Genomic DNA, 23323 nt, shown 5'->3' on the forward strand with positions numbered 1-23323 from the left:
GAAGCGTGCACTGAGAGCAGGACAAACAACACCACATTTTCACCCCTGTGTGTGACTCCAGGTGGAGGAGCTGGGCTCTGCCTGGGCGCATGGCACAATCCTCACAGCCATGGCTTTGCCCATGTGCCCAGCCCACCTCCCTGCATCCTCTGTTCATCTGCACAGACATTGCCACGTCTCGAGTTCTGGTCAGCATGAGGGTCTAACAAACACACATTTTCCAGACCCTTCAGAAAAGTCCACATCTCCAAATTTGCTGTGTTTTGTAGTTTCTGCAAATGTCTTTGGTATAAATCTCCGTTCCTGTATGTACAACCCCAAGGCACTGTTACTGTCAGACTGTGTGTCCGTGCCAGCGTGCTGAAGGTTAAGTTTGAAAGACCAAAAGAGGTGGGACCTGCCCCATGTGTTAAAAGGAAAATCCCTTTCTCCTCTCTGCCCTCCTGTCTGCATCAGGTATTTGAACACTGGCCTTGCTGGGGAGGTGTGAGGCTTTGTGCCAGCCCTGCAGCTGGGGATGCAGCTAATGACACCTGGCAAATGCTGTTTGGGGATTAAATGTGCCACTGCTCTGTGAAAGGCAGGCTCATAATGTTGGGAAGTTTAGAGACAGTGTGTCGGACTCCTGTTTTCCCTCCTAAGTGATGCTGTGCTATTTTTGTCCAGGCCAAACTTTGCCTTTTTAAATTAGGTTTATTGCTATAGCTCCATGGCAATGTGTAAGTGCTAATGTTGGGGTTTTGTATCTAATGTAAGCAATTGAAATAAACAATCCAGACCTGATATTCCCAGTGTGGGGACTGACACTGACATTTGGAATTGGCTCAAAATACATGGTTTTGATGCTTGTTAGACTCCAACTCTTTCTCAGGAAGCACAAAGGGAGGGTGTCTGCAGGGTAGGGCTGCGTTTGCCTCTTTCAGCCTCATCCTCAAGCTGCTGCTGAAGTGCTCCTACTGCAGAGGAGCTTGCTGCCATGGCTCTGTCAGGCTCAGCAATGGAGGGGTCTGAGGAGGGACAGTGTAATGCCACTTGGGCATGAGTTACAGAGCTTGCAGAGTCTCCCTAGAGGGGGCCCTGTGCCACCAAACCTGTGCAGTGCAGAGCTGCTGTGCCTGACCTGTGCCCCTTGTCAGACCACCCCGGCTGAGCTGAATGTGGGACACAAAACCCACAAGGACTGGACAGGGAGGAGGAGTATCCTGCAGTGGGTTTGAGCCTGGAAACGTCCCTGTGGTGCAGCCAGCCAGGTCACATCTGCTCTCAGCCTCTACTGTGCACTCCTGCCCCACTCTATCACCCTTCCAATCTGAAAACAAGGATCCAGTATTGGAGCTGGGCTGAGGGCTGAGGAGCCGGGGGTGGCTGCATGGCCCCCTCTCCTTCTGCCTTGGCCCAGCCTACAGTTCCAGGGAGCAGGAGGTCCCTGCAGGGCCAGCACCCCAGTGCCAAAGAGCTGCCCTGTGCCATCCTCTGCCCCTCTGCCTGTGCAAGCACCGCTCCCACTCCCATCAATCAGCACAGACCAGGTGTCTGGAGGCATCTCTTGCCAATCACCTTTTATTACCTTTAAAAAGCCAAGAAACCCAGAACAAGACAAAAACTGAGACTGTGTGAACATCATGCAATGGATTCACTTTAAAGCAGGCTGGGGTAGGGAGGGGAAGACCAAAGTCATGTTAGAGGAGCAGTACTGCTGCACCCATGTGTGACGGCCAGGCCGGGTGGGCTGTCACTGCTGGGCTTGGTCGTGGCTGCTGTGAGTGACCAGATGGATGCTGAAGCAGGAAATGGAAACACACTCATGAGACATCATCCCTGGTAAGCCCAGGTCTGACTCTGACGTGGTGATGGCACTGAGAAATACTCCTAACTCTTGTCTTGGGCATGTTCTGCCTGGGCAAAGTCTCTCTGGAGAGGAGCAGCACAGTGACTGCTCTTACAGGGCTCTTTAGCTCAGTTCTGCTACTCAGCTCAGGCACTCAGTGCAGGGGATGTTATCCAGCAGCAGTGATGTTACCCCACTCTGCCCTGCAGTCTCACTCTGCTGTATTCAAAATTCACAGCACAAACCAGAGCAGAATTACCTTCTGGAAAGGATGTGCTTTGGAGACTTTCAGCTATCACAGAAATAACTTTGCATCTTGTCCATCATGTGGATGTGGCAAAACACATGCCCTTATTTTCCTGAGGTATAGCCAACATTTGGGTTCATTACATTTAATGGAGTAGGGTCACCCATAAAGTTATTCATAAGGTATTTTCTGAGTGTTTTTCACCTTCTCTTTGAAAAAATAAATTATGTCTGCATGTTCACGAGGTGCAAATGGGACTGGCATTTCAGCTGTTATTATGTTATTAACTTTTTTAACCTAATAATTTTCAATCAAGAGTGAGAAGCAATTTTCACTCACTCCAGTGACCAGAGCTGGAGATTCTGCCAAGTGTTCTTGTGGGTTCACCTTGACAGACACCTAATTCCATCCCAAATGGAAACGTTACCCCCGACACTCTCATTGCGGTTACCGAGAATTTCCATTTCCCCTTCGGTTAGGATTTAATTTAGAAGGCAAAGACTTCCTAAGCTATGGGAGAGTAAAGATAGATGGCATGGGAGAAGAAGGCTGATGAAATGTAGTTGACTCCGGATCTGAAATATTTTATCCCTCCTCAATGTAGGTTAAATTATTCTTCACCTTTCCCACATCCATAATTGTCGCTGATCTTGGACCAACTCAAAACCCTACTACTGAGTTCAGTAGACTCAAAATTGCCACTAGAACTGGAAAAAGAAAAAAAAAGAGACTTGTTAGTGTCCATACACAATATCCCAAGACTATACACAGCTATGAGATACAGCAAATTTAAGAAAGGCAATTTTTTTTCTCATCACTGAGTATTTATTATATATAACAAATACATGAAAAAGAAAAAACTATATTGTGTGATATAAATAGTTTATTTACATTACAGAAAAACATCAAGACAATGTATACTATTTCAAATATATCCATACATAATCAAATATAGCTGTAGTACATGTTCTCATTGGTGTAGATTACCACAAATGCAAGGCAACATGTGTAGATCTTGTCTTAATCTTTTGTCTATAATACTGTATTTTGTAGTCCAAGCTCTCTGCAGTTAGTTTTGCCATTGTGGAAACATGCGCTCTTTAAATTAACCTTGTCGATGCTCTTGTTGTGTTGTCTGAACTGTAGTGCCCTGTGTTTTGCTTCTGTCTGTGGATTCTGTTGCTCCTGGGACATTTCCTGGAAAAGAGAGTTGTGAGAATACACAGCTCTTAGCAACACATCTGCTCCGGAGGTGGCGGGGGCAGCAGGGACGCGAGGGCGAGAGCGGCATCCTCTAGCCCTCAATGTGCTTCCTCCTCAGTGAAATGAAACCAGCTGCCACAAAAAACCCCCACCTCAACCCCCAAACACATACTGTGAACAAAATTATGGCGAGGGAGATGTTTGGATTCCTGAACCCTGGACACTCCTGCTGCATTGCAATGATCCCAAGAGTACCGCGTTGTTCGGCTTTAAATAATGGGTTTATTTTGGGCGAGGTGCAGATGGAAGATCCATGGTCCATGGGTCCATGGCAAAGATGGTCCCATGCTCACCTGGCCAGCATCCCAGGTCTGTGAAGTGCCTACACAGTGGCTGCAGGGCCTGCCTTTCCAAGCAGACCCCTGAGTGTCCCTGGCAATGCTCCATGCTCAGCCCATGAGCCAACAGCCACTGCACTTACAGGTGCCTGCACTGTGCCACGGCTGCTTGGCTTGCTGTGGAAAGCACTTGTGCTGGAAAGCCCCAAGTCTGAAATTCCTTTGGACAGCTGCAGAGGCAAACCCCTCGTGTCTCAGGACCTCCAGTGTTCCTCAGCAAGGGCATGTTTCAACCTTTCACCTGCTGTGGGGATGCTACATTTCTCCCTAATGGAAAGCCAGTGGTGTGTTTCTGGTTTTCTCTCATGGAAAGGCACCCTCAGGCAGAAAGCATGGAGAAGTTTAATCCCAGGTGGAGGCCGCAGGATGTTCTAATCAGCTGAAAGCCAAAGGTGGTTATGGTAAAAACTGTGGGCAGCTGCACAACAGAGACTGAAACACTCTTGGGGTGCCACGAGAAGAGGCCCCACAAGACTCCAGATGACACTGGCATGGAAAAAAATTCTCTTTGTATGGGGCTGACTTGTTCTTCTGTTATAGGAGGGCTTTCAGCAGCATTAGGTAAAACCCTATGGGTTATGCACTTGGGAGAGCCCACCTCAGTGCAGTGAGAGCTTAAAGCACTTGCCTGCAGCTCTGTGACAATAACTAAGAGCAGAACAGAAATAAAAAAGGTCATTTTTTCCCCCGTGTTGAATGGAATGATGTTATAGTTTTGTGACGTCAACTGAAAGGCTAAACAGGAGCATAAGAACTTAGGAAACATTTTTAAAAATGCTGGAATACAATTATGTAAGTGTCTAGCAAAATATGGGTCAGACTGTCCCGACTTGCTTCACTTTTAAGCCACCAGGACCACCCCCTCATGAGAAGCTGTATGGCTGTGGGCTATATTTTGCCTGGTTCCTTCCTGGGAAGCAGTGAAGTAGGCTGCTCTCATTGCTCCAGGAAAAACCAGGCTGCCTCTCCTGCGCTCTCGGGGGTCAGGGCAGAGCTTTCATTACGGAACTGAGGCAGACTTCAGCCGGTCTGGGATCTCATGACAAACTCATTATTCACTGTGAGCTCCCTGGAAAGGCCATCAGCCTTTGGGAGTGAGGCAGGGAGCTGCTGTTGGCAAGCACAGGCTGGCTCCCTGAGCATCCCCTGGCCACTGTCCCTGCGCAGCCCCTCCTGCCCAGCCCGCACAGCCAGGCCTCCTGGGGCTCTGCAGGGACACTTGCATGGGCTGAGACAGCCCCAACAGCACCCAGGGCTCCTCCCTGAGCCCCCAGCATCTGGATTTACAGCCCTGCTTTGCCCCAGAACTCTGCCATTTAATGTAGGGTTAGGGAACCAGGGCACAGTGGGCACAACCAGACTGATTTTCTATGAAATGTGGAGTGGCCAGGTGGCTGGGGGATGATGAGGATGGCCAGCAATCCCAGGGGATGCAGCTGTGCATGGTGGATACCAACTGCTCCAGCTAGAAGCAAGGAGATGAACATCTCATGGGCACTTTCCCCAAACCAACACTGACAGTATCTATATCGTTGCTTCAAGCTCGAGAGAAATCAATTCAAATGTAGAGATTACTCCAATTAAGATGATGAAAAAGCATCTTTGAACCAAAAATGCCCATGTTTCAATTGTGCATTACCCATGGCTGGGAGCTTGGGAAGGCCCCAGGCTGCTTCCACACAATGCTACAGCATTTACAGGTGGGTTGTGTCTGAAGTGCAGCAGGGGTCCTTAAGGGGAACACTGGTGTTTAACCCGCTTTTGAGACTTAATCATCTGCTAAAACCAAGTGATAGGTTTTCCTTGGTTCTTAACTCTTTAATCAAAAGTCCTTTGTAGTGCACTGTGTGGGGGGTACATTCATTTATGAGCACAGCAGTTCCATCGATGTAAACCAAGTACTGGAGCACAGGCTGCCCTCCCTCCCGCCACTGAAGCTTTGCTCCCGAGCTCGAGTTACTCACAATGTGATTCATAGCAGGTAAAACACGTTATGCATTCATTTTTAATCAAGTTATTTCTTCACATAAATAAGCTGCTGTGACTAAACATTAGGGAAGCACTAAAAATGCAAAGCTGTAAAGAAAACTGCTGAGAATCATTATGACACTAGGCCATACCTATATTATTTGCCATCCTCCTTCACTTTAATCACTGCTTCTTATTTTGCTTTATCTCTAAGCTAAAAGTCCTTGGGCAGACTGTGCCTTGCTGTGCTTCTTGGCCTTTAGTTCCCTACTCTTCCACTTCAGAAACTTATTCCCACTGCTGGCACTAGTGATGAGTAGCCAAGCACCAAGTCACTTTAACCCCAGTCATCATCACTTCTGTGGTTGCATTTTCAGCTGAGTGCATCCTCTGACTCTGCTGGTTGTGTGGCTACAGAAATGGTGATGGTGCCAACTTGGAGGGCCAAGTGCCCAGGAGGCAGAGGAAGGGGCAGGGGCAAACCTCAGCTGTCAGCATCCTGTTTATTCAGATTAAAGTGTCTGTGCAACAATAGCCCCAAAAATAGCCAGGACTTGCTGAGAGCCTTCCAGCAACGGAGGACACCCCCAGAGATTTGCACCACTGTACAGGTAAAATTTTAAGAGCAACACCAGTAATGATAGCTGGGAGATTACAGTGGTAGTTTGGAGAGGCTCACATGGATGCAGTGCACCAAACTTGCTTGTTAATTAATTAGCGGAAGTTGCACTGAAATGAGCAGCAAAGAATTTGGCTGCAATGCCCTCTGAGTGAAGTTTCCCTTCTTTCTCCCAGGAGCCTGGCAAGGTGGTTTCAATACTTTCAAGAATTCAGGGTGTGGAGTTCAAACCAGTGCAGTCAGGTTCTCCAAAGCAGAGAACTTCAAAAACTCAATTGCTCATGCATATGCTGCCACAACGCTCTCTTGTCACGTGCATTTCTCTTAGGCCACTTAAGAGCACAGTTCTGCAAATGTATCTCAAATCATTATGCTGGGATGGAGCATGCTCTGCAGTAATTACATGCATTACAGAAAAGAGTCAAAAGATCATAAATTGACTTGGTTACAAAATGTGGGGGGAAAGGTACTGTCTCTGTATGAAAACAGTGTGACAGATAATTTGCATTACAGTACCAGATCACTCAGAGCTCCCTGTCTTCATTCTTCAATATGAAGTACTTTGCTCACTGCATCAAGGTGACAAAACTAGACTCACTTGACAAAACAATACACATTTATTCCATTATCAGTTAATACACTACTTTCTTTCTCTCACTACATGCTGTATTTTTGGTTGTTTGAATTACCTCTGTGAACACCACCTCCTGTAATCTACTGCCTCATTTGGTAGTTGCCATTCAGGTGATGAACTCTGTCTAAAAAAGGTTTTGTTTTGTGCCTTTAGGCCAGAGAAGGATTTATGAATTTTTTTTTATTCTTTTCTTGGAACAAATGCTCTACACTTGTCTTCCAGCCAGGTAGTGCAACATGGGGACTGAAATAGAGATTTTATTATATATGGAGGTATGATATCTGACATTTTTTTTTAATTTTAAAAAGAAAATAACTTTTAAAAGAGGGAATTTATCAGTGCTGCTAGCTGAATTACTTTAACCTTGTGATTTCTAGGAGAAGCCTGTAGATGTTTGACCTTCAGAACTTACCCCAAGCCCTCCCAGAGACAGTAACACAGTCGAGTGGGGGAGTAGAGCAGCACATGGAGGGGAGGATTGCATTTACCCCTCTCATTCTGAACTACCCTGGGGCTTTTTCCATTCACACAACCCTCTGCTCCTCACTAAAGAAAAACCCTGAGTACATCATATATGGAAGACCCTAGAACATGTGCAGTGCCTTTGAACATGCACTCAAGCCTAATGAAATCATTTAATCAGTGGGGCTGCAAACAGGCTTAAAAGTCTGTATGCTTTGCCTGATTAGGACTAAGGGAATGGGCCCTTAAGGAAACCAGATGGAGATATGATTAGTTTTATTAAGTGTTGATCCAGCTGCTGTATTTATATTTCCCCTGTTTGTATGAACAATATTTGTCCAAGCATCTGAATACAAAATAGAAAACTTCACTTGCTGTAGGCACCATTGCTACCTAAGTTTGATTAAGATGGAAGTAAAAAATCAGTCATAATAATGAAGGAGCATTTGCTGGCTGGACCAGATGATATCTTCTGTTTGTTGGTGAATTAAATAGCATTTATCAGTAGTGTCACTGCAGAAATCAGTATAATCAGCGCACATTGCAGGAAAAACAAATATATTTTCTCTTTCTACTGTAAAATACTGGAGATACTGACCTTGTAATACAAAGGACTACAACACAGATGATAGCAATCTGGATGGTTCCAATCACAGCTGCTATTAAGACATACTGAAATCGTACTGGACCTGGAACCACATATAAAACGCTGTAGTCCTTTTTTTCACAGTGTTGTCCAGTATAGCCGGCATCGCATCTGAAATAAAACATATTTGTTCCTCATTATACCTGCTGCTTTCAAAGAATACTGGAAAAATTGTATGTGGAAAAAAAAAATCAGTGGCTGAAGCATAAGCTTATATGTTGGGTTTTTTTTTTTGCAGAATGGACTCCCACAGAGAGAGTATCAGTGAGTGCTCAACCTCTCAGAGGGAAGACTTGTGGTCCTCAGTGTCACCAAGGTCTGTGAGAGTGAACAACACTGTGAGAGTGCCAGGAGGGGCCCAGGGGACCAAGACATAACTGGCTTCAAGTGGAACTACTTGCACGTTGTGATGAGAACCCATTTAGTTCCTTGCACAACATACTTTAGATTTCTCCTTTTCTTTGGGGAGATGGGGGAGGGTGAAAAGCCATCGAGCTGTGGTTCCTTATGCAGATTACCCCTAAGGAGGTGATAAGCAATCATCCAGGCTCCATATGAAATGTGATTATATGTTCCTGAAAGTGGATACATCATTTACATTTCGTCTGGTTGCTATAAAAAACCCCTTTATTGATGCTGCAGCCATCCACCCCGATGCTGCCTGCTGCACTGCTCACCAGCTCCCCTCCTGCAGCCTGACATCTCCACTCTGCTCTGTGATTTTGCTTTTACAGTTCGAGCTCTTGCCCTGTTTCCCCTTAATTGCCCAAGCAAGATGTGAAAATCCAGGTCAATGGCAGCAGCAACTGTCAGGGACTGAGACAGATGGCTTGGGCTCCTCTCAGGTGTGTTAGTGGAGCACTAACCCTGATGGGTTAAGCCTTGTGCTTCCTTGCTTTTCCTCCCCTGCATTCCCACAGTTGCCAGCACCTTGAGGAAATGACATTTTTCAGCTGAATGGAGCACCTAAAACGCAGAAGCTGCAAAGAGCAAAATGTGTCCTGGCTGTTTGTGTGAGCTGGGAGAAGCTGGTTTGAGGTTCTGCCCCAGGGAGAGTCTGGTGTGTATCTTTGTGCTCCCATTCCAGTGTCCCAGGAAAATGGTGCTTCATGTGTAACAGTCCTTTTCCAGCCACCTGGCCACTGGGTGCACTTGAGAAGCAATATCTGCCCCTGTGCAGGGAGGCATTCACTGCAGGAGCACCACAGTGCTTTCACTATATTCCTCCTCCCTGCCCAAACCTCCTCCAAAATCCCCTCCTGCTGAAGCCAGCTGCCCCACGAGCACCACTCCTGCCCCAGCAGGGACACACACTGGTGGCATTCCTCTCCCTCAGGCTCAGGAGGGCCTCGTGAGGTCTGAGTGCTCTGTGAAGGGCTGTTAAAAACACATCTAAATATAACTGAAGGTTACTAGATGGCTTTACAGTCAATTAACATTGTTCATAACTCAATACACTTTTGGGACTTTGTTGAATAATTTAAGTCTGATGGATTTTGTAGCACAAAGGGCCATGGTTGCTATTATTTTCCATAGCTGATCCAGATTAAGTGTTTCTGTAAATCAGTATTTCCATGTCTGTAGCCTTCCCTTGCTGGTAGGAGAAGGGTTACCTGCAGGACGGTTCCAGCATGTTTGTGGAGTGCTCGCACTTGCCATGCATGCAGAATCCATTGTAATGCTCTGGACAAGGGATGTAGATCCCTCTTGCACTTTCTTCCAGTTTATTTGCATTCTCTGTGAACACAGGTGAAGGAGAAAGTTAACCTGGCCATGTAGGATAAGGTGAAGTGATGGAAAGAACTCAACATATGAGAGGAAGGAAAAGAAATAAAAAGAGAGCAAGATGTGAAAGATGTTGTTCACACAAAGCAAGAGCAAGGGTTTGCCCCTTCAAACAGGTTGGTGAGATTTGCAAGGGTTTATCTCACTCCTTTCTAATTCCTGTTAAGTTAAAGCAAATGAGACACCTGAGAAAATAACGTGACTATTCAAAATCTGATGACAGAATAGCACATGCAAAATACCTGATTATTTCTGTTTTACTTTATAGACTGTCTCCTCAAACCGAGACAAGGTTGGGAAAGAGAATCTGGACATTTGCATGTAATACACATTATACATTTCTTAATTCCAGAGAACATGTACAGAAAGACCATTTTATGGCTGAAGCAGAGCAAGAGTCCAGAGCTGAAGTTTATCATCAGTGCTGCACACCCATGCCCTAAAGCCCAGTGGCCTCCTCCACATCCCACAGCATCCAGCACTTTAAACTACTCTGATATTCTGAGCCTACTTCTGCAGCACTTAAAGAGTCACTGAGACTGCAAATCCTGGGAAATCCCTTCATGCAGCCAGGAAAATGAAGGCTTCATTTAGTTTTGAAGCAAGTATGGGCTCAACTTCACAGGCTGGAACACAGAGTGTCACCACCATGAACTCACATGAATTTTGTGGGCCACCAAGGTATTAACTAATCTGGGTAACTTTGCCAAATTCTTCCATTTAACCAATGCTAGCATTCCTTTTTCTGTGATAGTGTCTTCTAGCCATGATTAATTAAAAACAGAAGAATAAATCTCATGATGGATGTCTGAGGAAATGTAGCTTGCACGCAAATAAGTTGAAGCCTTTTTATCTTCCAAAGGAAGTCCCTGAGTGTTATAAAACAATTGCAATTTGTGTTCTGCCTCCAAGCCAGTCATGCCAGCAGCAGGCATGCTTAGGTATTATCCCACCTCTGGGAAAAGTGTGTGCAGCAGATCCAGGATCCAGATTTTCATAATGAATTTCTTTTCTGTTGCTGCTGTCCAAGGAGAGTTGTAAGAGTCTCTAACCACTTGCACAAATAAAGTTGGTTATATTGTCCTTATGTGGAAACAGGCAAGGAGCAGCTCCCAGCAAATGCGAATGACAGGCAACCTCTGTGTCCCTGCTGACAGCATTAGCTTCTCTCTCATCCTTAGGATTTTCAGGACCTCTGTACTCTGGACCATAAGTGCATCTCTTCAAATGCACATATGCTGAACACAAGCCCAAATCTGTCCTGGAAATCCCCCCAGACAGAATAAATGTGTGTGATGTGTCAGCTATCAAGGGACTTGCCCATGGCACACACAGAGATCTCAATGTGCTCAGGGCTTGTGGGACTCCTTACCCATGTAATGATCACTTATGCACTGTGCCTGTTGGGTTCTGGGTGTGCTTGACCTCTGCTAATGGCCCACATTCAATCTATTTCTGTCCAGGAAACTGCAGCATGAACTATGGGATCCTTATTAATACACTTTTATTTTCCATGGTGGAAAACATAATGCCATTTCCTTCAAATCCTCCATTACTAGAGGAAGTTTGCTTCCTCTCTGAAGGAGACTGCTCTGTGTGCACATGCACATTTGTGTGTATCTCTGATTGTTCCTTCTCAGGTATTGAGGTACCTCTGCCATGTCTGTGCACCCCCACTCAGTGCACGAATCCCTCCTCTCTCAGATCAGCCAGCAGTGTGATTAAAATGGTATGAAATCCTTTGGTTTAATTTTTGTTTTTAAAAGCTCACTCCAAGATGGGAGGAAATTTTAACTTTCAGGACAGACTTGAAAGGGGGACCAGGACCTATGTGGACGTGCAGATGCCCTCACTGTGTGTAGGCTGTAGGGCTGGCAATCATGAGGGCAGAAATCCACATGTTGTTTTCTTTAACAAGGTCTTTAGCACACTTTAAAGTAAATCCAGGATCATGCAGAACTTGTAATTGCACCTCTAAACATAATGTTGTGATGGAAAATGCTTTACTGAATCTAAAATGAGATGGCTCAAGCTTTGCTAGCATTTGTAGGATAAACACTTCATAGGGTAAACACTTCATACAGGAACACTTGTCACCTGTCTCAGAAGAGCCCACAAAACTTAGACACAAATTATCTATATCTCATTTTGACTGATGACTCCTCCAACAGAGTCAGGGATTTATATAAAGGCAGAGAGGCGGAAAAACCACATTTTTAGTTTACTTGACATACAGACCACAATAAAAACATCATTTCGTTCAGACTGAGAATTTTCCTGCCTCAAAACAGGTTATTTTTCTCACTATAAAATCCATCTTTTTCGAGCCAGTGTAGAGACCCAAACACCCAGGCATGCTCTAAAAGTCCCTTCATGTTAAAACTGACTGCTCCTATTTCTGGGAGGACCTGAGCACTTTTCAGCAATCCAGCTGTTGATGAGATACTAATTCTTATGAAGGCATCACAGGGTTTACATCACCATGAACAAGAACTATAAACTGATTCTAAAAAGACAGGATATAAATAAAAACAATGCTGAGGTTATGAAGCAAACAAAAACTGTACATATTTAAAAAAATTAAACCTAAATGAAAGGAATTAAGACTTCCAGACAGAAAACCTTTGGATTATTTATAAATTCAGTATTGGATGCAATTTGTACAGTATCACTACAATAAGGAGCCCCTCTACCATCCCAACCTCACACCTACAAAGAGCTAAGCTAAATACAAACCCACTTTTTTTTCCAAGCACAGCAGATCTGTATGCATAAAGCAGTAACACAGACCAATTTCAAAGTTACTCAGGTTTCAGTAAAGTTAAATTCAGTAGCTCCTCTTCACACACTACATTTGCTGCATTGTTATTGGCAACAACGTGGGCAAGTTTTATTTGTGGCAGAAGGACAGACTTGTACCTTTTTGTGATGGACAGGATTTGAGGCAGAAGCCAGCTGCAAAGATTGGACTGACTGGATCACTCTCTCCTATCTCTGGACAAAAGAAATTCCTGGCACATTTCTCAAAATGCTAGTCCTTTTTATTTCAAAAAAGAAATACATCCTCCCCCTCCAGATCAATTGTACTCAAGAATCTTTTTCTTGAAGCACTTTTGTGATGGAAAAAGTCACTCTGATGAAGCCAACATCTTTTGCATTTCTGCAGAATTTTTTTCATCTTTAGCCTAACATGACATTTCATATTGTTCCCATCCCTTGTTAGTGCCAGCACATGACATGATAGCCTATCAAATAAGACACACTAGTCAAAACACGTTATTTTTAAGTGCATGTGGGCCAGATGCTACTGTGTGTAGCTTCAAACAGCTTATCATCTCTCACTGGAGAAGTGTCCCAGCTGAACCCTTGCTCTCCAACCTCTCTGGATGGCAGGGAGATGCTGAGATGATGAGCTATTTCTCTGGGATAAACTGGATCTTAAAAAGATACCCAGTGTGGCTGACCACCCACTCAGTGATCTTGCTTTCCCTGATGGATTGTCTTCTGAAATGTTCAATAAATTATTTAAAGCTATCTTGTCTAAATTCCTTAATATCTGTGCCTGTTCCTGTCTTTCATCAAGACGGCGCAGAAGAATGATTTCCAATATATTTTGTATCATTTTAATTTTAATTTCTGGTTTTGCTATATGGCTTTCCTTCAGTCTTTGGAAGTTGGATGTACACCACTCAGATTCCCAGGTATCTATTTCAGTGAAAGCTGAAATTCAAAAGCTGGAGCAGCCTGCCTGGTGGTAGGATGTGACTCTGCAAGTGGTGAAAACCAGGCAGCCAGACTCTTCTCTGGGCAGCCCTCAATGGTCCCCAGCTCCCATCTGAGCTAGCATGGACCTTCTGTTCCACAACCAAACATGTGCACTGGTGCTGCTGACAAAGGAATAAATCCATTAGTGCCCTTGATGAGGATTATATGAAGTACTGTCTGGAGTGCCCAGAAAATTCTTTCCAGACACAAGGTCCTACAATCCACTTTAGAGAAATTAAAATAAAAATCTAGGCAAAAATAGGATTCTTGTATCCAAGAACTGACTGCCAGGCACTTAACAATTAGTTCTGCAGGGCTGATAAATCTGTCATTCTTCATGTGTGAATCAGTGAGACTTTCTAGGTGATTTCAAGCAAGCAAAGTAGAATATACACAGCCCATAAATTCTGATGTTAGCACTTTGGCTGATGTACAGGAGGTAATGTTGGAGCTTTGGAAATAATATGCCCATATGAGAAAATATTGGCTCACATACAATATTAACACCTAGTGTACAGTCATCCCTGGACCAAGGGAAGGCCTTAAAATACATACAGACACATATATTTAATCAAGAAAGGGATGAGACAGTGAACGATGTGCAGCAGAAGCTATTTTGACACCTATCTCCTTGGAAAAAGTGGTTAAGGAGAATTGACTTACATAATAATTTAATCTTTTAATACTGCTGAGGTCGGTCAAATTTGCAGACGGAAGCTCTTGCTGATATTGAAGTAGTGACTCCTTACACATCACCACATTATCAGAGGACACATGAAGGGAAAAAGGGATTTTTGGGTCAAATGTATGCCTTTAACATTCTCAACCTCTTTTGGAAGCATATTCCCCTCATACCTGCCTGGCAGGTCCCAAAGAGATGCTGCAGAGCACAGCACTGGGAACCCTCTTAAGAAAGCTCTTCTGCTCTGCATGAAAGAGACTTTGTGTGCAATTCTTGTTTGAAATGAAAACAAACATGCAGACAATATCCACCTGTGGAGCAAAGGCAGGGATGCTCTGAATTTTGGGAAAGAGCTGCAGGTGATTGACTACAGGTGAGAATCTGAACCTGTGGATGAGCCTAGGCATATTTATGTTACTCATCTTCAGTCTTCACAGAGTCAGCAACTGCTGCTCTTTGGATGTTAAAGGGAACTTTCTCAGGCCAGGAACATCTGCAGGAATGGTTCAGAGGTCCAGGAGAAGGATGGTAACGGTGCTGCTCCCTCTGAAAGCGCAGAATTGCTTTAGCAGGTTTGCTGGTACTTCAATAGCATCCAACAGGAAGTGAGATCCCACAGCAGCTTGGGGATGAAGTCCTTAGGCAGGCTTTCATTTCTGCCATGAAAAATCCCAGCTCAGAGCCAGCTCTGATGAAAGAACAGAGCTTTCTCCTGGGTCTTGGCTGACCAGCTCCAAGGCACGTTGTCCTTGGCAAACCTGCACTCTGCCAGCTGCTCAGGGCCAGCCCAGGGGGCACCTTCACCCCTCACCTTCCCTTCTCCTGAAACCTGCCTTTACAATTCCAGAGCGCCTCTTCACAATGAAGGAAATGTGTGCAAGCAAGTCGCCTGAAAATCACTGTTTGGGTGGGCGTTGAGTGAGAATTCCGAAGGAAGTGCTTGCTGCTGCTCAAGAGGGAGCTCACCAGCCCACTCTCCCTGAGAGCAAGAGGAAAATGAGACACCAAATGTCAGCTGAAGATGTCTGGCACCACTATGTTGCAGCCTGAGCCTAAATTCCTCCTGCAGCCACTCCAAGTACAAACTTGAAGCTAGCTTTTCTACATAAACTGCAAAAAAAAATACCCTTCCCATATTAGCTGCTTCACCAAGGGGAAAAAAGAAATGGAACATGGTGAAATAAATTACATTCACTTCTTTTCTCAGGCACAAAATAGGCTTGCTGAACACAGTAATTTATTAATTTTAAATGTCCCTATGCAAATCAGTTCCCTGGAATAAGATAAAATCCATTTTCCTTTTTAAAAATAATCTAGGGCTTTTTATGTTTGAGATGATGGCAAGATGTCCTAGTGCACTTCGAAAAAAAATATTGTGCTCTGTCTTTGCAGCAATGCATCGTAATTATTCAGCCTGCTGCCATAATTAATAATAGAAACCAATGAATTAAGACACTAATAATCCCCAGATGTTCAAATGGAGAACAGAATACTTTCAGCTTGTCAGCATATATATGGGGGTTATGCTATATATGTTAAAGCTGTTGCTGAACTTTGGAAATCAAGAAGCACTTTTATTTACAACATCTGTGAATGTATCTTCCTTCTTTGAGAAAAGTGATTGAAATCAAGCAACTTGTTAATCATTTTCCTGCATACATAACAAGAACATTTGTCTACTCAAAACTAAACCAGGACTGGTTTTTACTTTTTTTTTTACCCTTGTTTTTCGCAGTGTCTGTTGTCCCCTTGAATTCACAGATGCCTTACCCTAGAGATTGTACAGGCCCCTAAACTCCAAGGCTCCTGCATGTAAAAGAAGGTTATACCAAGTAATTATTGCAATACAAGGTGCAATACAACCCAAAGTTGCACAGTGATGTGGGTATGTGGCAGCAAGCACTGCTCACACCTCTGAACGGGAACACCCAGCAATGTAACCTATACTGGAAGAGAAAAAACACCACTTGGGTGTTTTTGGAAGAGAAAAAACACATTGGGCTAATGTGTTGCTCCAAAGCAGCATTTTCTCCATGCCCAGGTGCTCACAGTAGGCTGAGCTCCTCCCTGGGGTGATTGTTTCATTCAAGGAGGCAAGGCAGGCTGCTGCTCACCTTGTCTGACCTCCTCTGCTTCCCGGCCACATTTCAGCATCTCACCCTGACCAAGGCCACCCCGAAAGCAGCAGTCACTGCTTTTTGATGCTGCACTCCACCCTTGATTCCAGGACACCAGGAGGAGGCTGGTCCCCTGAGCTCTCCCTCTCAATCCACACTTGATTCCAGGATGTTCAAGGGAGGCTGATGCACTGAGCTCTCCCTGCAGCAGCTCCACAGAGGACCACTGTGAGGTCCCCAGCTCTCCGTGTCATCTGTGTGTCACCTGTCCCCAAGCCATCTCCCCACATTTTTGTAGATGAAGTAAACAGAGCTCTTTAGGGCAGCCACTGCCAAGGCCAATCTTGAGAGCTGCAATCATTGCTAGCTTGTGATTTAATGATGCAGGGCTGTATTGTGGGCTTATCAAAGCCCTAGGTAAGGGGGGCCAGTTTGTGCTGCCTTCTTTTGTGTCAGGATTGAATAAATCTGTGTTAACCCCATTCTTAGAATAGATTAAATCCCCCTTCGTGCTAACTCAGCTACTCTTTGTTTTTGGCAAGCTGCTGACGTTCCCTTCACTCAGATTTTCCTGCCTAAGAGAGATGCCACCAGCCCTGTGGGAGCAGCGTCCTCCCCCTTCAGAAACCAGAAGTGTAAAGAAATAAAGTTTATCTCCTTGCACAAGATCTCCTTAGGCAGCTCATGACAGAGCCCTTAGAGGATGAGTTAACCTTATTATTATTGTAATTCTGTGTTGAAGAAGAGTTGGTGTCAGTTTTGAGATTTGTGAGGTTCCCTCCAATTAGGCTGTGTGCCTGAAGGCACAGGGGCGAGCGCTGGATCCATCACACGGCACTGCAGGAGCAGAGTGGGTGTCACCCTCTGTGAGAAATTCCTCCCAACAGCTGAGCCCACAGCTTGTTTTCTCTCCCATCCACCTCTCCTCCAGCTACTCATTAGAGCCAGTTTTGGAGGGGGTAAAATATGGGCAGGAACAACCAGGTCAGGGGTCCTCTCTATGTCCTCTCTGAAAAAGTCTGAGAGTTTCAATTTACTGTTTAATACCAGATTAAACAGAGATGGAAACACCATCCCAGTATGTGGATGTTAGCAGCAGAAGATGCTTCTTTCAATCAAATTGTGTCTCCTTCAGAGAAAGCAGGTGTGGATCTGCAGAGGATGGCTATGAGGGATGTTACCAGAGGAATATCTACATTTAGCACTGTCTTTTGGAGCACAGCAGACAGACCACCACCCCATTTATGCTGCACAGCCCCAGCAGCACACAGACTTGATTCTCACTAACCAGCAGCTCTTTACAACCCTTCCCACACTAGCACTGCAGTGACACAGCACTATTAGTTAACTTTGTTATGTGATGATTAAGGAACAAAACTCCCTGAACTTGACCAAGCGGCGTCCTGCTGTTTCTGCTTTGTGTGCTACTATGCAATTTCTATATCAAAGCAGCCCGGCTAGTGCAGCACTCCAGAGCAGCTTATTTATATGTAGATGTGGCTATATGACATTTCCAAATGCCATACATTTGCATATGAAGGTTCCACTTTTTTTCCCCAACTTCAAGTAAACAGTCTGCTGTGATTCCAAAGCAGTGCTTTCCCTCACTTGGAGCTGACTGAGAACCATCCTCCTTAAGCAGCTGAAAAACCCCCTGAAACGATTAATTTTCACAATTCAGCAACCTTAGCTATCAATAGTGTGTCTGGGTGGGTCTTGTGATTTATAGCTGTACCTTTGATACCAAACCGAGCACAGAGAGCAAAACTGCAAGACCTTAAGATTTCATATGAAATGGCTACAGATAATCTGCAACACCAATCAATATTTGCAAATAGGCCTCAGACATATGATGGAAGCTTGTGGTCATCCTAAAAAAGCCTGTGGGTCACATTCATTATAGCTATGAAGATGGTATTGATTTTTGTCACTGATTTTTCACTTGAAAACAAGAGCAGGAGCATGTTGCAGGAGCCACTGAGGAGCTCTGAAACTGCAAACCTAACACAAAAACCACAACCTTATGTAACACCAGGAAAGCCAAGTGGACATTATATATTCAGCTTTCTTGTCAAAGAAGATAAGGCTGAAGCAGATGGTATGTGGGCAAAGTTTCAACCTGAATACATTGCCTTCTAAAAACCAACAGTGCTATGAAAACAGCCTGGTTTTGTGGCATGAGGCCCAAGAACATGCTACCTGCACATGGAAGAGCTCAGGCCTCAAGGTGTGTGCTGTGGAGGCGCTGGAAGAGTTTCCTGTTGGCAATGTGTGCATGGCAAAACACGACTCTCAGCGCTTCTCCCGTGCCACCTTGCATGAGCAGTACAAATTATGTGTAATACAGACTGAGCTCCATCCTCGTGCACGCTGCAGCTGGGATGCACAGGCAGGGTGTGTGCTGAGGGAAGCACTCCTTGGGCATCACCAGGTGGTGTGGGAGGGCTGGTGGGCAGTAGAGCCCATGGTGGTCACCAGACATCAGCTGTCCTCCTCTCTCACAGCTCAGCCCTGCTCCCAGCCTGAGCTCCCTGCTGCCTCCACATCCCCTTGGGTGGGGAAACACCGAGGTGGGGATGAGCTGCTCCCGTGAGCCCCGGGGCTCTGCCTGCTCTCAGAAGACCATGACAGGCTCTTTCTGACTGTGACAACAGGCACAACAACTCCCAAGAGTCACCTTCGCTGTGGTCTCAGCTTATGGACTTTCATCCACCCGCCACTGCATTTCTAGAGCACCTCATCCTCCACTGCCAACTGGTAGATAGCATCAACTATGACAAATGGGATGAGGTGCCAGAAAGCTGATAAATACTTTTGATATGGCTCTAAAAATAGTGAAGGGATATTTGTATCCTTCTGACACTTTTTGAAAAGTAGATGGATATGCATGACCTAAGTTTGAAGACGGGTGTCAGGAATATTGATGTGTGGAAGGAGCAGGATCGTTTGGCTGGCGTTGCCCCGGGGGACAGTCGCATGACTGATGATGGCTCCATCTCCCAGCTGAGGGTGTGCTTGGGGGGAGCTCCAGCAGAAAAATGGGAGGGAGCCCATCCAGAAAAAAACAGGATTCATCCTGCCCACCTAGGACATATAATTTCCTTGATGGGGATGATGAAATTGGAGAAATGGGGTGCAAGTCCTCTTGGAGCAGCGCTGCTGTGCCCTAAGTTATGCCCTTGCAATTCCTGCCACATCAACTCCTGTATCATGTATGATTGAGCCTGGCATGTTCCCAGGAACACACCTGTAAATTTTATCTGGTATTTCCAAACCTCTTCTAGAAATGTGGAAGACAAATACAGTTTCTTCCTTTTCTCTCCAATGTCTAGACTCCAATTCGCATATCCAACCCCAGATGTCCTGAAGTTTCCCCTTCTTTGGCACTTATGCAGGACTGGTGCAAGTAGCAGCTCTTCCAGATTGTAAGGAGTACACTGATAGAAATTGCTTTTAAGCAATTAAACTGTAGATTAACAAAGCATGCTTCAGTTTGTGTGGAGATGCACTTAGAGCCTGTATCCACCCGATCACACTCAGAGAACAGGCACATCTTACATAACACATTTTCCATCCATCCTCACCCTTTCAGCTGCCTGCATGGCTTTTACTGACAGAAAGATCAGGCAGGCAATCAATGAAACAAAGCAGGAACTTCCTCTCGAGTAACTGCTGCACATAAAAGCACACCCTAATCCAATTACCAGGCTGCTCCCTAATTTCCAATAGGAACTCCAGGTCTGAATGGATTGTTTTCCACAGAGAAGCGGTGCTTGAAAAGGTCTCTGACTTATATTTAGGTCTGTCAGCATGGTGTTATGAGGCTTTACTTTCTGGTTTCACACTTCAAACAATCTCAAAAAATTACAGTTGAAAGCAAGTATGAATGGCAGAATTGTCAGAGGTTTGATGGAAGGCACAGGTAAGAAAAGGTTACCCAGGTACGTGACAGCGCAGACAAGTAGGTCAGGGATGTCATTTTGGCTACAAGGCGTTTCCTTCAGTCCTTCTGACACTCTGAAGGTTTTACAGTCCTAGTTTTTGCACTGATTTCATATTCAGTTTTGATTACTAAAAGCAGTCCTTTTTTCTTTTTTCCTTTTTTTTTGGGGCACATGTTGGCAAGATGCTGCCAAGCTGAAGTGTAACACCCACTTGGCTCCCTTCCCTCTTTTCTTTTTTTCCAAGGTAGCATCTGTGCTTGTAAAAACATGCTGCCTGAGAGGATTCATCCAGGAAACTAAAGAAAGAGCTGCAGAATTTTGGGGGAAGTGTGTGTGAGAAAATTGGAGACTGAAATAAAAATACTTGACTCCTATATGTGGTATTTTTGTACACTTCCTGGATCACATGCCTGGCAAATCCCTTGTGAATATCCTGGTTATTTTAGTTGCCAGAGCATGACCCTGAATGGCCTGTGACTACTCAGAGATATGTCTGTTGTTGGCTAAAAGCATGGTTTCAGCCATACTTTTGTTCAGGCTATTCAGAAAAGTTTTGTTATGCTCAGAAACATTTTATTGGCATGTTGCAAACCCGTGATCACTCCTCCATACAAATCAAACACTTGCTGAGGGATGAATCCTACATGGTTTGATGCTATTTTTACTCACCCCTTTGCCCTGAGTCCTGCATTGTAAAACTGTGATGGCAGTGGGTCCACACAGTCTACAACCTTGCTTTTTGTATCAGTCCAGCTGTATTGTTAAAATCTTTTGTGGCTGCCCAGAGGGCTGGCTTTCAGCAGACTGTATGTTTGAAATTCCTGCTTGGTAAACAGGAGCACACCAAGCAGTGTGCATATCTTCCCATGCCTGGAGCTGGAGAGATATCCCTTACTAGTCCCAATTTTAAGTGTAGGAGAAAATGGATAAAACAATATAAAATGTCACTGCAGCAAAACCTGCTATTTTACCAAAGATACACTCTTTCCCATCTGTCATGAAACCCTGAAATGGAGGGACAGAGCCAAACCTTTGAGTGTTCTTGGGTTTGCCTCAAAAGGCTCTAATATCACCACACAAATTTAAGCTTTTTGCCAATTACTCCAGCACCACAGGTCTATCAGGCAGTAGCTGATCTCTGAGATGCAGAGAGGAGCCCACCCAAGGCTGCAGAACACACTCTGTGCCCATCAGAGCCTGAGGGGCTGCCAGAGACCCCTCCAAGGCACACTGAAGACACGGCTATGGAGCTGTCACCTCCCCTTGTCCGCTCACTGCAAACTCTTCCAGTGTCCTCCTGCTGACTTCCCCATGCACCCAGCCCAGACTCTGCCTGCTGAAATGCACCAACAGCAGAGAGCATCTGGTGGCTTATCTCCCATCAAACCCTTCCATCCAGACCCCCGGCCATCCCTGAGTGATGGGGCAGAAAGCAAGCACAGAGCTCACCCTGCAATTTCCTTCCATAAAGAGTGGAACAGCTCCAGAGGTCCTGGGATTCATCACCGGTCACACAGCTCATTTTGAAGCACAGACAGAAAAGCCTATTAAGAACATCTTTTTTAAAATAAACGAATACCTGCATTTGCTATTTTTATACACCTGTTATTATTGTCTTCCAGCAGTGCCACAGAAGTGAGCTGTAAAGATGGCATTTGTGAAAATAAAGGGTTTGGTATTTTAACTCTGTGCCCAATCCTAGAGCTAATATTGAAAGCAGGAGAAGCTGAATGGAAAAGAAAGGGCAATTCTATGAAATGGAAAATTTACTAAGAATAAAAATAGACAAAAAAGCCATACAGAGAAATCTCAAAGCCATTAAACTCAATGGCCATTCTCCCACTACATTCACCAAGGCTGGAATTTTACCTACTGCCTCTTTAAATCTTATTGACTCTTATAACAGTATTTTAAACCAAACAGCTGACATCCTTCTGCCCAGCCAATGCCTTTTAAATCACTGAAATGCAGGATGGAAAAAAAATCTGCAGTGCCAGATGTGTCTAAAAACAGTCACAGTTCTTGTTGAGGCAATCTGCAGAGGAAAATGGTTAGCATTTATCATGCCTGACAAAACACTAATAGTTTATCAGTTTTGATATTATAGACTAATAACAAGCTTTTCCATGGCTACTTCATTTGCAGAGAGCATGGAGACAGGCTGCACTACTGTTACTTGATTTCAGAACAGTGCTTTTTATTTAATCCTTTCCCATCCTAGCTGGATGGAAGCACACTTCCATTATTAAATGAAATTGTAAACTAAATACTCTATGGAAGGGGTGGTTTTGATGTATACCTGACACAGTTTTAAACCACAGATAAAATAAGAGGGAGATTAAAACCATCGGGAGAGAATTTTAATTTATTTTTCTCCCCTGAAAAATATTTTACCATTATGTAATACTGTCTAAAACGGCTAAGGCTTGTGGTAACAGCAATAGGCAAAGCAGTGCATTTTGATTCAGTGCTGATAATATTCTGACATGCACTGGCACAGGCACTCTAATAGCACATTTTGTTTACAGCTGTTGTATTTCCAAGAGGAGAGTTTCACAGTCACTTAACACTCATGGGTACAAGGTAAAATGACAGCCCAAGTGTGTAGGAAGTCACCTTTCTAGGCAGGGGAATATTGCTTTCCAAACCTCAGTTATTAAGAGCACTTCTGCCTGCTCGGTGATACAGAGGTGCTCCTCAAACTGCCGAGGCTGGGTTTATCCTGAATGCACAGGAATGTTTGTATGGACAGAAGCACGGAAGAAGGCACAGCTTATATTCAAACTGCTGCATCTCCCACTGAAATTCATGCTTTCTCTAAATCATTTCCCTTTTCCTTCAGAAACAAGCTTCTGCCACTTGTGGTTTCATACATTAAATGTTAATAAGGAAAGAATAGTTATGTTGCATTGCTTGAAAAATCAGTGCAGGGTGTGGCTTTTAGCAGGTGTGTTCAATGGAGAAGGTAAATTCACCTTTTAGCAGGTGTGTTCAATGTAAAAGGTAAATTCACCTTTTAGCAGGT

The 23323-nt window shown here is 44.6% G+C and overlaps 1 protein-coding gene across 1 annotated transcript in view; it reads right to left on the bottom strand.

Moving 5' to 3' along the window:
* Positions 1-1591: 1591 nt before the first annotated feature.
* Positions 1592-23323, bottom strand: part of TMEFF2 (transmembrane protein with EGF like and two follistatin like domains 2) — a 125059-nt gene continuing 103327 nt past the window's right edge. Inside the window, exons 8-11 of the mRNA XM_059475821.1 lie at positions 9619-9742; positions 7958-8116; positions 3186-3272; positions 1592-2782 (exon numbers count right to left, since the gene is read on the bottom strand). Coding sequence (XP_059331804.1) covers positions 2686-2782; positions 3186-3272; positions 7958-8116; positions 9619-9742 — 467 coding nt within the window. The 3' untranslated portion in view covers positions 1592-2685. The remainder of the gene's footprint in view (positions 2783-3185; positions 3273-7957; positions 8117-9618; positions 9743-23323) is intronic.

The sequence above is a fragment of the Ammospiza nelsoni genome, chromosome 7 (assembly GCF_027579445.1).
Source record: "Ammospiza nelsoni isolate bAmmNel1 chromosome 7, bAmmNel1.pri, whole genome shotgun sequence".
NCBI classification, from domain to species: domain Eukaryota; kingdom Metazoa; phylum Chordata; class Aves; order Passeriformes; family Passerellidae; genus Ammospiza; species Ammospiza nelsoni.